This window comes from Oncorhynchus kisutch, linkage group LG9 (assembly GCF_002021735.2).
Source record: "Oncorhynchus kisutch isolate 150728-3 linkage group LG9, Okis_V2, whole genome shotgun sequence".
Taxonomy (NCBI): Eukaryota; Metazoa; Chordata; class Actinopteri; order Salmoniformes; family Salmonidae; genus Oncorhynchus; species Oncorhynchus kisutch.
The window spans coordinates 43610361-43626494 of NC_034182.2; the positions used below are offsets into that span (position 1 = coordinate 43610361).

General features: G+C 42.9%; 1 protein-coding gene across 3 annotated transcripts in view; it reads left to right on the forward strand.

The window, feature by feature from the left end:
• Window positions 1-16134, forward strand: part of LOC109909597 (tyrosine-protein kinase Tec) — a 63373-nt gene that overhangs the window by 21497 nt on the left and 25742 nt on the right. For all 3 annotated transcript variants that reach the window (XM_031832646.1, XM_031832647.1, XM_031832648.1), the window contains one exon: window positions 5918-6046. In XM_031832646.1, coding sequence (XP_031688506.1) covers window positions 5918-6046 — 129 coding nt within the window. The remainder of the gene's footprint in view (window positions 1-5917; window positions 6047-16134) is intronic.

Consider the following 16134-nt stretch of genomic DNA (forward strand, 5'->3'; position numbering starts at 1 on the left):
TACCAGCTGAGCCGTGCTCTAATGGCAGAACCGCGCCCTAACCAGCTGAGCCGTGCTCTAATGTGCAGAAACCGCGCCCTACCAGCTGAGCCGTGCTCTAATGGCAGAACCGCGCCCTACCAGCTGAGGCCGTGCTCTAATGGCAGAACCGCGCCCTACCAGCTGAGCCGTGCTCTAATGGCAGAACCGCGCCCTACCAGCTGAGCCGTGCTCTAATGGCAGAACCGCGCCCTACCAGCTGAGCCGTGCTCTAATGGGCAGAACCGCGCCCTACCAGCTGAGCCGTGCTCTAATGGCAGAACCGCGCCCTACCAGCTGAGCCGTGCTCTATGGCAGAACCGCGCCTACCAGCTGAGGCCGTGCTCTAATGCAGAACCGCGCCCTACCAGCTGAGCCGTGCTCTAATGGCAGAACCGCGCCCTACCAGCTGAGCCGTGCTCTAATGGCAGAACCGCGCCCTACCAGCTGAGCCGTGCTCTAATGGCAGAACCGCGCCCTACCAGCTGAGCCGTGCTCTAATGGCAGAACCGCGCCCTACCAGCTGAGCCGTGCTCTAATGGCAGAACCGCGCCCTACCAGCTGAGCCGTGCTCTAATGGCAGAACCGCGCCCTACCAGCTGAGCCGTGCTCTAATGGCAGAACCGCGCCCTACCAGCTGAGCCGTGCTCTATGGCAGAACCGCGCCCCTACCAGCTGAGCCGTGCTCTAATGGCAGAACCGCGCCCTACCAGCTGCGCCGTGCTCTAATGGCAGAACCGCGCCCTACCAGCTGCGCCGTGCTCTAATGGCAGAACCGCGCCCTACCAGCTGCGCCGTGCTCTAATGGCAGAACCGCGCCCTACCAGCTGAGCCGTGCTCTAATGGCAGAACCGCGCCCTACCAGCTGAGCCGTGCTCTAATGCAGAACCGCGCCCTACCAGCTGAGCCGTGCTCTAATGGCAGAAACCGCGCCCTACCAGCTGAGCCGTGCTCTAATGGCAGAACCGCGCCCTACCAGCTGAGCCGTGCTCTAATGGCAGAACGCGCCCTACCAGCTGAGCCGTGCTCTATGGCAGAACCGCGCCCTACCAGCTGAGCCGTGCTCTAATGGCAGAACCGCGCCCTACCAGCTGAGCCGTGCTCTAATGGCAGAACCGCGCCCTACCAGCTGAGCCGTGCTCTAATGGCAGAACCGCGCCCTACCAGCTGAGCCGTGCTCTAATGGCAGAACCGCGCCCTACCAGCTGAGCCGTGCTCTAATGGCAGAACCGCGCCCTACCAGCTGAGCCGTGCTCTAATGGCAGAACCGCGCCCTACCAGCTGAGCCGTGCTCTAATGGCAGAACCGCGCCCTACCAGCTGAGCCGTGCTCTAATGGCAGAACCGCGCCCTACCAGCTGAGCCGTGCTCTAATGGCAGAACCGCGCCCTACCAGCTGAGCCGTGCTCTAATGGCAGAACCGCGCCCTACAGCTGAGCCGTGCTCTAATGGCAGAAACCGCCGCCCTACCAGCTGAGCCGTGCTCTAATGGCAGAACCGCACCCTACAGCTGAGCCGTTGCTCTTAATGGCAGAACCGCACCCCTACCAGCTGAGCCGTGCTCTAATGGCAGAACCGCACCCTACCAGCTGAGCAACACGTGACAAGCTACTCTCCAATATGATTTTAAACACTTTACAAAAATGAAATAAAAATGATTTCTCAAAATAATTTGGTTTGAAATCAAACAAAGTCCTATATCATGCTATTGGTACAAGGCAAATAATAAACGGATCGAACAATGTCTGGGTTTGAGGATAGATTGTGAATATCTTTTGGAAACTTAGTAAACCCAACTTTAGCTTCCTATCCTAGACTATGGTGACATCATCTATCAAAACACCACCTGGACATTACTAATACTAATACAACTAACTAATATCAACATCACCATGTGCCGATATTTATGTATTGTATATATTATAGGTTGTTAGTTGTATTAGTAATATTAGTAGTCGCATTGGTACTAGTGGGTCTAGCAGTAGTTTTTATTCGTGGTTGTAGCAGTAGGTTTTATTAGTAGTTGTAGCAGTAGTTGTAGCAGTAGTTTTTATTCGTGGTTGTAGCAGTAGGTTTTATTAGTAGTTGTAGCAGTAGTTTTTATTAGTAGTTGTAGCAGTAGTTTTTATTAGTAGTTGTAGCAGTAGTTTTTATTAGTGGTTGTAGCAGTAGTTTTTATTAGTAGTTGTAGCAGTAGTTTTTATTAGTAGTTGTAGCAGTAGTTTTTATTAGTAGTTGTAGCAGTAGTTTTTATTAGTAGTTATAGCAGTAGTTTTTATTAGTAGTTGTAGCAGTAGTTTTTATTAGTAGTTATAGCAGTAGTTGTAGCAGTAGTTTTTATTAGTAGTTGTAGTTGTAGCAGTAGTTTTTATTAGTAGTTGTAGCAGTAGTTGTAGCAGTAGTTTTATTAGTAGTTGTAGTTGTAGCAGTAGTTTTTATTAGTAGTTGTAGCAGTAGTTTTTATTAGTAGTTATAGCAGTAGTTTTTATTAGTAGTTATAGCAGTAGTTTTTATTAGTAGTTGTAGCAGTAGTTTTTATTAGTAGTTATAGCAGTAGTTGTAGCAGTAGTTTTTATTAGTAGTTGTAGTTGTAGCAGTAGTTTTTATTAGTAGTTGTAGCAGTAGTTGTAGCAGTAGTTTTTATTAGTAGTTGTAGCTGTAGCAGTAGTTTTTATTAGTAGTTGTAGCAGTAGTTTTTATTAGTAGTTGTAGCAGTAGTTTTTATTAGTAGTTGTAGCAGTAGTTTTTATTAGTAGTTGTAGCAGTAGTTTTTATTAGTAGTTGTAGCAGTAGGTTTTATTAGTAGTTGTAGCAGTAGGTTTTATTAGTAGTTGTAGCAGTAGTTTTTATTAGTAGTTGTAGCAGTAGTTTTATTAGTAGTTGTAGTTGTAGCAGTAGTTTTTATTAGTAGTTATAGCAGTAGTTTTTATTAGTAGTTGTAGCAGTAGTTTTTATTAGTAGTTATAGCAGTAGTTTTTATTAGTAAGTTATAGCAGTAGTTTTTTATTAGTAGTTGTAGCAGTAGTTTTTATTAGTAGTTGTAGTTGTAGCAGTAGTTTTTATTAGTAGTTATAGCAGTAGTTGTAGCAGTAGTTTTTAGTAGTAGTTGTAGTTGTAGCAGTAGTTTTTATTAGTAGTTGTAGCAGTAGTTTTTATTAGTAGTTATAGCAGTAGTTTTTATTAGTAGTTATAGCAGTAGTTTTTATTAGTAGTTGTAGCAGTAGTTTTTATTAGTAGTTATAGCAGTAGTTGTAGCAGTAGTTTTTATTTGTAGTTGTAGTTGTAGCAGTAGTTTTTATTAGTAGTTGTAGCAGTAGTTGTAGCAGTAGTTTTTATTAGTAGTTGTAGTTGTAGCAGTAGTTTTTATTAGTAGTTGTAGCAGTAGTTTTTATTAGTAGTTATAGCAGTAGTTTTTATTAGTAGTTATAGTAGTAGTTTTTATTAGTAGTTGTAGCAGTAGTTTTTATTAGTAGTTATAGCAGTAGTTGTAGCAGTAGTTTTTATTAGTAGTTGTAGCAGTAGTTTTTATTAGTAGTTGTAGCAGTAGTTGTAGCAGTAGTTTTTATTAGTAGTTGTAGTTGTAGCAGTAGTTTTTATTAGTAGTTGTAGCAGTAGTTTTTATTAGTAGTTGTAGCAGTAGTTTTTATTAGTAGTTGTAGCAGTAGTTTTTATTAGTAGTTGTAGCAGTAGTTTTTATTAGTAGTTGTAGCAGTAGGTTTTATTAGTAGTTGTAGCAGTAGGTTTTATTAGTAGTTGTAGCAGTAGTTTTTATTAGTAGTTGTAGCAGTAGTTTTTATTAGTAGTTGTAGTTGTAGCAGTAGTTTTTATTAGTAGTTATAGCAGTAGTTTTAGTAGTAGTTGTAGCAGTAGTTTTTATTAGTAGTTATAGCAGTAGTTTTTATTAGTAGTTATAGCAGTAGTTTTTATTAGTAGTTGTAGCAGTAGTTTTTATTAGTAGTTGTAGTTGGAGCAGTAGTTTTTATTAGTAGTTATAGCAGTAGTTGTAGCAGTAGTTTTTATTAGTAGCTGTAGTTGTAGCAGTAGTTTTTAGTAGTAGTTGTAGTTGTAGCAGTAGTTTTTATTAGTAGTTGTAGCAGTAGTTTTTATTAGTAGTTATAGCAGTAGTTTTTATTAGTAGTTATAGCAGTAGTTTTTATTAGTAGTTGTAGCAGTAGTTTTTATTAGTAGTTATAGCAGTAGTTGTAGCAGTAGTTTTTATTAGTAGTTGTAGTTGTAGCAGTAGTTTTTATTAGTAGTTGTAGCAGTAGTTGTAGCAGTAGTTTTTATTAGTAGTTGTAGTTGTAGCAGTAGTTTTTTATTAGTAGTTGTAGCAGTAGTTTTTATTAGTAGTTATAGCAGTAGTTTTTATTAGTAGTTATAGTAGTAGTTTTTATTAGTAGTTGTAGCAGTAGTTTTTATTAGTAGTTATAGCAGTAGTTGTAGCAGTAGTTTTTATTAGTAGTTGTAGCAGTAGTTTTTATTAGTAGTTGTAGCAGTAGTTGTAGCAGTAGTTTTTATTAGTAGTTGTAGTTGTAGCAGTAGTTTTTATTAGTAGTTGTAGCAGTAGTTTTTATTAGTAGTTGTAGCAGTAGTTTTTATTAGTAGTTGTAGCAGTAGTTTTTATTAGTAGTTGTAGCAGTAGTTTTTATTAGTAGTTGTAGCAGTAGGTTTTATTAGTAGTTGTAGCAGTAGGTTTTATTAGTAGTTGTAGCAGTAGTTTTTATTAGTAGTTGTAGCAGTAGTTTTTATTAGTAGTTGTAGTTGTAGCAGTAGTTTTTATTAGTAGTTATAGCAGTAGTTTTTAGTAGTAGTTGTAGCAGTAGTTTTTATAGTAGTTATAGCAGTAGTTTTTATTAGTAGTTATAGCAGTAGTTTTTATTAGTAGTTGTAGCAGTAGTTTTTATTAGTAGTTGTAGTTGTAGCAGTAGTTTTATTAGTAGTTATAGCAGTAGTTGTAGCAGTAGTTTTTATTAGTAGTTGTAGTTGTAGCAGTAGTTTTTATTAGTAGTTGTAGCAGTAGTTTTTATTAGTAGTTATAGCAGTAGTTTTTATTAGTAGTTATAGCAGTAGTTTTTATTAGTAGTTGTAGCAGTAGTTTTTATTAGTAGTTATAGCAGTAGTTGTAGCAGTAGTTTTTATTAGTAGTTGTAGTTGTAGCAGTAGTTTTTATTAGTAGTTGTAGCAGTAGTTGTAGCAGTAGTTTTTATTAGTAGTTGTAGTTGTAGCAGTAGTTTTTATTAGTAGTTGTAGCAGTAGTTTTTATTAGTAGTTGTAGCAGTAGTTTTTATTAGTAGTTGTAGCAGTAGTTTTTATTAGTAGTTGTAGCAGTAGGTTTTATTAGTAGTTGTAGCAGTAGGTTTTATTAGTAGTTGTAGCAGTAGGTTTTATTAGTAGTTGTAGCAGTAGTTTTTATTAGTAGTTGTAGTTGTAGCAGTAGTTTTTATTAGTAGTTATAGCAGTAGTTTTAGTAGTAGTTGTAGCAGTAGTTTTTATTAGTAGTTATAGCAGTAGTTTTTATTAGTAGTTATAGCAGTAGTTTTTATTAGTAGTTATAGCAGTAGTTTTTATTAGTAGTTATAGCAGTAGTTTTTATTAGTAGTTGTAGCAGTAGTTTTTATTAGTAGTTGTAGCAGTAGTTTTATTAGTAGTTGTAGCAGTAGTTTTTATTAGTAGTTGTAGCAGTAGTTTTTATTAGTAGTTGTAGCAGTAGTTTTATTAGTAGTTATAGCAGTAGTTTTTATTAGTAGTTGTAGCAGTAGTTTTTATTAGTAGTTGTAGCAGTAGTTGCCATATTATTATTGTCACTAAGTCATTTAAAAAAAAGATTTCATCCCTGCAAAATGTCTTATAAATCCATAAATAAAATGTTGTTGTTGTTGTTGATCATGTGTTTGTTCCAGAGATCAAGGAGAACTCTGTGATCGTTGCTAAGTTTCACCCTGAGTTCTGGCTGGAGGGGGTGTGGCTGTGCTGTCGTCAGACGGAGAAACTGGCCCCGGGATGTGAGAAGTACAACCTGTTCGGAGACAGTAAGATCTGTATATTACATGGAGTGCACAAAATATTAGGAACACCTGCTCTCGCCATGATATAGACTGACCAGGTGAATTCAGAAATGCAGTCCGAATGATTTCGCTGGTTGTATTTGGATAGAGCGATTCATTCTGTTATGACGAGAGGACACCAATGTAGACTAGTCTACTGTAGTGGAAATTTCCTGTATTACCAAATCGTGAGAGAGCAAACCACACACAAGTCAGAGTTATCATATAGTCCATCTTTAATTATATGAGCTCCATCACAACCCTGTGACTCTCAGATCAATTCAGTGTCTATAAATTAATTCTCTGAGAGTGCTTACACATTGCAACTGAGATCCTTTATAGCAAAGACACACATAGCCAGACAGCATTGGCTATAAATGATCGTTCATCTTTGGTCTACTAAACCCTGTTCTTATCTCGCTCTTGGTACCACTCAGGACCAAAAACAAAACCTCATCCACTAGCATATATCAAATACACCCCTCCTGGACAAGATCACAGAAACAGTGAGCCTCTCAGGCCGTTATTTTTATTTCTACTTTGCACATTCTTCAATTGCAAAACTACCATTCCAGTGTTTTACTTGCTATATTGTATTTACTTTGCCATCATGGCCTTTTTTGCCTTTACCTCCCTTCTCACCTCATTTGCTCACATTGTATATAGACTTGTTTATACTGTATTATTGACTGTATGTCTGTTTTACTCCATGTGTAACTCTCTGTCGTTTTATCTGTCGAACTGCTTTGCTTTATCTTGGCCAGGTCGCAATTGTAAATGAGAACTTGTTCTCAACTTGCCTACCTGGTTAAATAAAGGTGTTCTCAACTAGCCTACCTGGTTAAATAAAGGTGTTCTCAACTAGCCTACCTGGTTAAATAAAGGTGTTCTCAACTTGCCTACCTGGTTAAATAAAGGTGTTCTCAACTAGCCTACCTGGTTAAATAAAGGTGTTCTCAACTGACCTACCTGGTTAAATAAAGGTGAAATAAAATAAATATACTAAATCAAGATAAGGGCAACCTCAGAGGGGACATACAATAGTTAGACACATTCCCATGGGAAAAGTAGGGAGTGACTGGCACACAGACATTGTGGAGCCAAGAGATAATTGGTTCCCCCTCAATCATCCCTTAAAATGGTTTAAAAGATATGTTTACACATGAAAATTAATAAAACATCTTATTTATAAATGTTACTGATTCTGCCCCGACAGCATATCTAAGACCTAAGGGGAAACAGCATATCTAAGACCTAAGGGGAAACAGCATATCTAAGACCTAAGGGAAACAGCATATCTAAGACCTAAGGGGAAACAGCATATCTAAGACCTAAGGGGAAACAGCATATCTAAGACCTAAGACCTAAGGGGAAACAGCATATCTAAGACCTAAGGGGAAACAGCATATCTAAGACCTAAGGGGAAACAGCATATCTAAGACCTAAGGGGAAACAGCATATCTAAGACCTAAGGGAAACAGCATATCTAAGACCTAAGGGGAAACAGCATATCTAAGACCTAAGGGGAAACAGCATATCTAAGACCTAAGGGGAAACAGCATATCTAAGACCTAAGGGGAAACAGCATATCTAAGACCTAAGGGGAAACAGCATATCTAAGACCTAAGGGGAAACAGCATATCTAAGACCTAAGACCTAAGGGGAAACAGCATATCTAAGACCTAAGGGAAACAGCATATCTAAGACCTGAGGGGAAACAGCATATCTAAGACCTAAGACCTAAGGGGAAACAGCATATCTAAGACCTAAGGGGAAACAGCATATCTAAGACCTAAGGGGAAACAGCATATCTAAGACCTAAGGGGGAAACAGCATATCTAAGACCTAAGGGGGAAACAGCATATCTAAGACCTAAGGGGAAACAGCATATCTAAGACCTAAGGGGAAACAGCATATCTAAGACCTAAGGGGAAACAGCATATCTAAGACCTAAGGGGAAACAGCATATCTAAGACCTAAGGGGAAACAGCATATCTAAGACCTAAGGGGAAACAGCATATCTAAGACCTAAGGGGAAACAGCATATCTAAGACCTAAGACCTAAGGGGAAACAGCATATCTAAGACCTAAGGGAAACAGCATATCTAAGACCTGAGGGGAAACAGCATATCTAAGACCTAAGACCTAAGGGGAAACAGCATATCTAAGACCTAAGGGGAAACAGCATATCTAAGACCTAAGGGGAAACAGCATATCTAAGACCTAAGGGGAAACAGCATATCTAGACCTAAGGGGAAACAGCATATCTAAGACCTAAGGGGAAACAGCATATCTAAGACCTAAGGGGAAACAGCATATCTAAGACCTAAGGGGAAACAGCATATCTAAGACCTAAGGGGAAACAGCATATCTAAGACCTAAGGGGAAACAGCATATCTAAGACCTAAGGGGAAACAGCATATCTAAGACCTAAGGGCCCCGACACTACGCAACGAGCGATTCATTCTGTTATGACGAGAGGACACCAGTGTAGACAAGTCTACGCAACGGCAAAACACTCGATAGAAAGAAAGACAAGCGGATTATATTCCTTGTTTTGAAAGCCAGAGGGTGGATAATCGTGGATTACTTGGTGAAGGCAAGTGGACATCTGGTGGAACTAGAGCGATGTCTGTCGCGGGGCTGAAAAAGCAGTTCCACAAAGCCACCCAGGTAGGTTTCCGTTAACGGTTCTGTGTCTCTATCGGTACCTCGATCGGGTAGACTATTTTTGTTTCGATGGTGATGGCTGATGAAAACAGCTACAGTGAATACAATGGCAGGTATTCTTAAATCATTGTGGACTTGTCAAGAAGGGAAAGGAGAGAGAATTGTGATTGAGATGTTAAAGACACAATATCGTTAGGCTACATTGTCTATGTATCTGTGGCTGGCTCCCATACCCATAGGCCTAACATACCATCACTAGCCTACATGGCTAGCCTGTTCCAAAGGATGCAATAGAAATATATCTTTGTAGAACATACACTGAGTGGACAAAAAATTAAGAACACCTGCTCTTTCCATGACCTAGACTGACCAGGTGAATCCAGTTGAAAACTATGATCCCTTATTGATGTCACTTGTTAAATCCACTTTAATCAGTGTAGATGAAGAGGAGGAGATGGGTTAAAGAAGGATTTTTAAGCCTGGATTGTGTGTGTGTGTGTGTGTGTGACATTCAGAGGGTGAATGAGAAAGACAAACTTTTAAGTGCCTTTGAGCGGGGTATGGTAGTAGGTGCCATGTGCAGCGGTTTGTTTCAAGAACTGAGGCGTTTTTCACGCTCAACAGTTTCCCATGTGTATCAAGAATGGTCCACCACCCAAAGGACATCCAGCCAACTGGACACAACAGTGGGGAAGCATTGGAGTCAACGTGGGCCAGCATCCCTGTGGAACGCTTTCAACACCTTGTAGAGTCCACATGGACCAGTATCCCTGCTTTCAACACCTTGTAGAGTCAACATGGGCCAGTATCCCTGTGGAACGCTTTCAACACCTTGTAGAGTCCACATGGACCAGTATCCCTGCTTTCAACACCTTGTAGAGTCAACATGGGCCAGTATCCCTGTGGAACGCTTTAGACACCTTGTAGAGTCAACATGGGCCAGTATCCCTGCTTTCAACACCTTGTAGAGTCAACATGGACCAGTATCCCTGCTTTCAACACCTTGTAGAGTCAACATGGACCAGTATCCCTGTGGAACACTTTCAACACCTTGTAGAGTCAACATGGACCAGTATCCCTGCTTTCAACACCTTGTAGAGTCCACATGGGCCAGTATCCCTGTGGAACGTGTGGTGGCAAATCGGTTCAAATATGACACAACCAAGAACTTTGTGAAAATCAATATAGACTTTTAATACAACAGTATCACAAGCCGGAGCGGTCCGCGGAACACACCCCTTTCCAGAGCTCTCGCTCTCATTTTGTACCCACACATACATCATCAGTTCATCCCCCAATTCAAATCCAGTTACATCCCACTCCGTGCATCCTGCTTGTTCAGCCCAATAACGCCCACATCTGCTTTCCATCAGATTATAATGATGACAAGACCCTTGCTTTGACCTAAAGATAATATACGTCCCTCTTTCCTGTGGCCTGTGTTTAGACCCTGTAATTAACTCCATGTGTCCCTTTGTATGTGTGTCTTTTATCTCCTCTAGTTTTAGTGTGTCCAGCTGTCCTGGTGCCCATGTGTCGCCTTCTCTTCATATGGTTGTCTAAGATCAACAGACTTATGTGTCTCCCCTGTCATGTGATTGATGTCTGTAATCCATCAGTTGGTCATTTGGCTGACCCCCTCCTTTGTATATCCCTCTGATCTTTGTATGTCCAGCTGGTCTAGGCGTCTATGTGTCTGCAGTTTTAGTGTTTCCAGCTGTCCCATACTCCCATGGCCTTTCTCTGGCTTCCTGTCCTATACAATAGACAATGCATTTTACCAGACAATATTTGTGTTGTTCCATGTATGTACATACTTTTCTCCCATAAACGCTTTCAACACCTTGTAGAGTCCACATGGGCCAGTATCCCTTCTTTCAACACCTTGTAGAGTCCACATGGGCCAGTATCCCTTCTTTCAACACCTTGTAGAGTCAACATGGGCCAGTATCCCTGTGGAACGCTTTCAACACCTTGTAGAGTCAACATGGGCCAGTATCCCTGCTTTCAACACCTCGTAGAGTCCACATGGGCCAGTATCCCTGTGGAACGCTTTCAACACCTTGTAGAGTCCACATGGGCCAGTATCCCTGCTTTCAACACCTTGTAGAGTCCACATGGACCAGTATCCCTGCTTTCAACACCTTGTAGAGTTAACATGGGCCAGTATCCCTGCTTTCAACACCTTGTAGAGTCCACATGGACCAGTATCCCTGCTTTCAACACCTTGTAGAGTCCACATGGGACAGTATCCCTGCTTTCAACACCTTGTAGAGTCCACATGGGCCAGTATCCCTTTCAACACCTTGTAGAGTCAACATGGGCCAGTATCCCTGTGGAACGCTTTCAACACCTTGTAGAGTCCACATGGGCCAGTATCCCTGCTTTCAACACCTTGTAGAGTCCACATGGACCAGTATCCCTGCTTTCAACACCTTGTAGAGTCAACATGGACCAGTATCCCTGCTTTCAACACCTTGTAGAGTCCACATGGACCAGTATCCCTGCTTTCAACACCTTGTAGAGTCCACTTGGACCAGTATCCCTGCTTTCAACACCTTGTAGAGTCCACATGGGCCAGTATCCCTGCTTTCAACACCTTGTAGAGTCCACATGGCGAATTAAGTCTGTTCTGACAGCAAAAGGGATATTGCAACTCAATATTAGGACGGTGTTCTTAATGTTTTGTACACTTAGTACAAACACACACACTGTATATACACACAAACACACACACACACTGTATATACACACAAATACACACACTGTATATACACACAAACACAACAAGACAACAACATGGTAACAACACAACATGACAACAGCATGGTAGCAACACAACAAGACAACAACATGGCAGCAAAGCATGACAACAACATGGTAGCAACACAACATGACAACAACATGGTAGCAACACAACATGACAACACAGCATGGTAGCAACACAACAAGACAACAACATGGTAGCAACACAACATGACAACACAGCATGGTAGCAACACAACAAGACAACAACATGGTAACAACACAACATGACAACACAACATGGTAGCAACACAACATGACAACAACATGGTAGCAACACAACATGACAACAACATGGCAGCAACACATGACAACAACATGGTAGCAGTGCAAAACATGGTAGAAACATTCTTCGTCACAGACAACAGCACACAGGGCAAGGAGGTAGAGACAACGATACATCACAAGAAGCAGCCACAACTGTCAGTAAGAGTGTCCATGATTGAGACTTTGAATGAAGAGATTGAGATAAAACTGTCCAGTTCGCGTGTGTGTTGCAGCTCGTTCCAGTCGCTAGCTGCAGAGAACTGAAAAGAGGAGCGACCCAGGGATGTGTGCGCTTTGGGGACCTTTAACAGAATGGGACTGGCAGAACGGCTGTTGTATGTTGGAGGTGGACCCTTCTAAAATAGATCATGTGTTGTACAGTCACAGGGAAGTGTTTCTGGTTTATAATTTCTGACACTTTGGTAGGCTATAATTAGATACATGCAGCTTCCCTTCTGCTATATGTTGCCCTAGAAGACTAGATGAACTATTGCTCAACAGAATGATGTCATAAAGGGATAGAATGTAGAATGATGTCATAAAGGGATAGAATGTAGAATGATGTCATAAAGGGATAGAATGTAGAATGATGTCATAAAGGGATAGAATGTAGAATGATGTCATAAAGGGATAGAATGTAGAATGATGTCATAAAGGGATAGAATGTAGAATGCTTCAATCTAGTAAAATGTGTTTTCTCTTTCATGTCTGCCTCTCTCACGCTGCGAAGACATTCAGGGTCTGGGTTGAAAATACAATAACTCAACAAACAAAACATACAGTATATATATATTTTTTCTGATGCTGATTTAAGATAGACCCACCACCTTTACAGACGATCCCGAACCTCGCATTCACTCTCTCAAACGCTGAAATAAATCAATCATATTTATGTACTCCTGTTCCCGAGTAGATATTGACATTTTGGTTTATAGTTTTACTGCAAGAAATGTTTAATTCCGAAGGAGTAAATATTATATCAGGCTATTATTCTATTTAACCGTTCTGAACATTACCTTCAGGTGCCATTTTGTGCCTGTCTTATGGCTGTCTAGTTGGTATAGCGCCTCATATCATCACACATAACATAGCTGGCACTGCTATCATCCTCTTACACTACTTCACCACATCTTTCTCAAACATTAGACTACTGTTCTGGTCCTCTCTTATCTAACAGACTACTGTTCTGGTCCTCTCTTCTAGAACATTAGACTACTGTTCTGGTCCTCTCTTCTAGAACATTAGACTACTGTTCTGGTCATCTCTTCTAGAACATTAGACTACTGTTCTGGTCCTCTCTTATCTAACAGACTACTGTTCTGGTCCTCTATTCTATAACATTAGACTACTGTTCTGGTCCTCTCTTCTAGAACATTAGACAACTGTTCTGGTCCTCTCTTATCTAACAGACAACTGTTCTGGTCCTCTCTTATCTAACAGACTACTGTTCTGGTCCTCTTTTCTAGAACATTAGACTACTGTTCTGGTCCTCTCTTCTATAACATTAGACTACTGTTCTGGTCCTCTCTTATCTAACAGACTACTGTTCTGGTCCTCTCTTCTAGAACATTAGACAACTGTTCTGGTCCTCTCTTCTATAACATTAGACTACTGTTCTGGTCCTCTCTTCTATAACATTAGACTACTGTTCTGGTCCTCTCTTATCTAACAGACTACTGTTCTGGTCCTCACTTCTATAACATTAGACTACTGTTCTGGTCCTCTCTTCTATAACATTCGACTACTGTTCTGGTCCTCTCTTCTAGAACATTAGACTACTGTTCTGGTCCTCTCTTCTATTTCATTAGACTACTGTTCTGGTCCTCTCTTCTAGAACATTAGACTACTGTTCTGGTCCTCTCTTCTATTTCATTAGACTACTGTTCTGGTCCTCTCTTCTAGAACATTAGACTACTGTTCTGGTCCTCTCTTCTAGAACATTAGACTACTGTTCTGGTCCTCTCTTCTATTTCATTAGACTACTGTTCTGGTCCTCTCTTCTAGAACATTAGACTACTGTTCTGGTCCTCTCTTCTAGAACATTAGACTACTGTTCTGGTCCTCTCTTCTATAACATTAGACTACTGTTCTGGTCCTCTCTTCTAGAACATTAGACTACTGTTCTGGTCCTCTCAACTATAAATGTTTTGGGCACTATACAGTCAAGCCCAACAGATTAGAATGAGGCTCTACACTAACGGCAGATACAAATGAAAGAAAAACCTCAATGTAGCCTATAGATATATAAATACTACTGGGTCATACAGCTGCAAAGACAAAGCATGATTACACATATATTTACACCCTCCTTTTAGGCCTGGGTCAACTCCTTACACATCTAGACAGCCAATACATCACTGTTACTAGGCAGGAAATTGAAATTGGTTCCTCTCATTGGTGTAGTCATGAACCTGACTGATGCTAGAACCTTGGTGGGCGTGGAAGTGTTTGTGTGTGAGAGGACTGTACTCGGAGGGTCGTTGTGGTGGGCCCCTCTGTGTGAGAGAGGACTGTAGTAGGGGGGTCGTTGTGGTGGGCCCCTCTGTGTCTGTGAGAGAGGAATGTAGTAGGAGAGTCGGTGTGTTGGGCCCCTCTGTGTGAGATAGGAGGGTCGTTGTGGTGGGCCCCTCTGTGTCTGTGAGAGAGGACTGTAAGTAGGAGAGTCGGTGTGTTGGGCCCCTCTGTGTGAGATAGGAGGGTCGTTGTGGTGGGCCCCTCTGTGTGAGAGAGGACTGTAGTAGGGGGGTCGTTGTGGTGGGCCCCTCTGTGTCTGTGAGAGAGGACTGTAGTAGGAGACTCGGTGTGTTGGGCCCCTCTGTGTGAGATAGGAGGGTCGTTGTGGTGGGCCCCTCTGTGTGAGAGAGGACTGTAGTAGGGGGGTCGTTGTGGTGGGCCCCTCTGTGTCTGTGAGAGAGGACTGTAGTAGGAGAGTCGGTGTGTTGGGCCCCTCTGTGTGAGATAGGAGGGTCGTTGTGGTGGGCCCCTCTGTGTGAGAGAGGACTGTAGTAGGGGGGTCGTTGTGGTGGGCCCCTCTGTGTCTGTGAGAGAGGACTGTAGTAGGAGAGTCGGTGTGTTGGGCCCCTCTGTGTGAGATAGGAGGGTCGTTGTGGTGGGCCCCTCTGTGTGAGAGAGGACTGTAGTAGGGGGGTCGTTGTGGTGGGCCCCTCTGTGTCTGTGAGAGAGGACTGTAGTAGGAGAGTCGGTGTGTTGGGCCCCTCTGTGTGAGATAGGAGGGTCGTTGTGGTGGGCCCCTCTGTGTGAGAGAGGACTGTAGTAGGGGGGTCGTTGTGGTGGGCCCCTCTGTGTCTGTGAGAGAGGACTGTAGTAGGAGAGTCGGTGTGTTGGGCCCCTCTGTGTGAGATAGGAGGGTCGTTGTGGTGGGCCCCTCTGTGTCTGTGAGAGAGGACTGTAGTAGGAGAGTCGGTGTGTTGGGCCCCTCTGTGTGAGATAGGAGGGTCGTTGTGGTGGGCCCCTCTGTGTGAGAGAGGACTGTAGTAGGGGGGGTCGCTGTGGTGGGCCCCTCTGTGTCTGTGAGAGAGGACTGTAGTAGGAGAGTCGGTGTGTTGGGCCCCTCTGTGTGAGATAGGAGGGTCGTTGTGGTGGGCCCCTCTGTGTGAGAGAGGACTGTAGTAGGGGGGTCGTTGTGGTGGGCCCCTCTGTGTCTGTGAGAGAGGACTGTAGTAGGAGAGTCGGTGTGTTGGGCCCCTCTGTGTGAGATAGGAGGGTCGTTGTGGTGGGCCCCTCTGTGTGAGAGAGGACTGTAGTAGGGGGGTCGTTGTGGTGGGCCCCTCTGTGGGAGATAGGACTGTAGTAGGAGGGTTGTTGGGGTGGGCCCCTCTGTGTGGGATAGGACTGTAGTAGGGGGGTCGTTGTGGTGGGCCACTCTGTGTCTGTGAGAGAGGACTGTAGTAGGGGGGTCGTTGTGGTGGGCCCCTCTGTGTGAGATAGGACTGTAGGCGGAGGGTTGTTGGGGTGGGCCCCTCTGTGTGGGATAGGACTGTAGTAGGAGGGTTGTCGTGGTGGGCCGCTCTGTGTCTGTGAGATAGGACTGTAGTAGGAGGGTCGTTGTGGTGGGCCCCTCTGTGTGAGAGAGGACTGTAGTAGGAGGGTCGTTGTGGTGGGCCCCTATTTGTGAGATAGGACTGTAAGCGGAGGGTTGTTGTGGTGGGCCCCTCTGTGTGAGAGAGGGGGGTGGTTGTGGTGGGCCCCTCTGGCCCCCGTCCCACAGGTTTCTTCTGAGTTCATCTGTTGACTTGACATGGAGCTGAATTCCCCCCTCCTCCCTAGTTCTGCAGCTGGCCTGCCTTACCAGAGACTGTCTGTTGTACTTT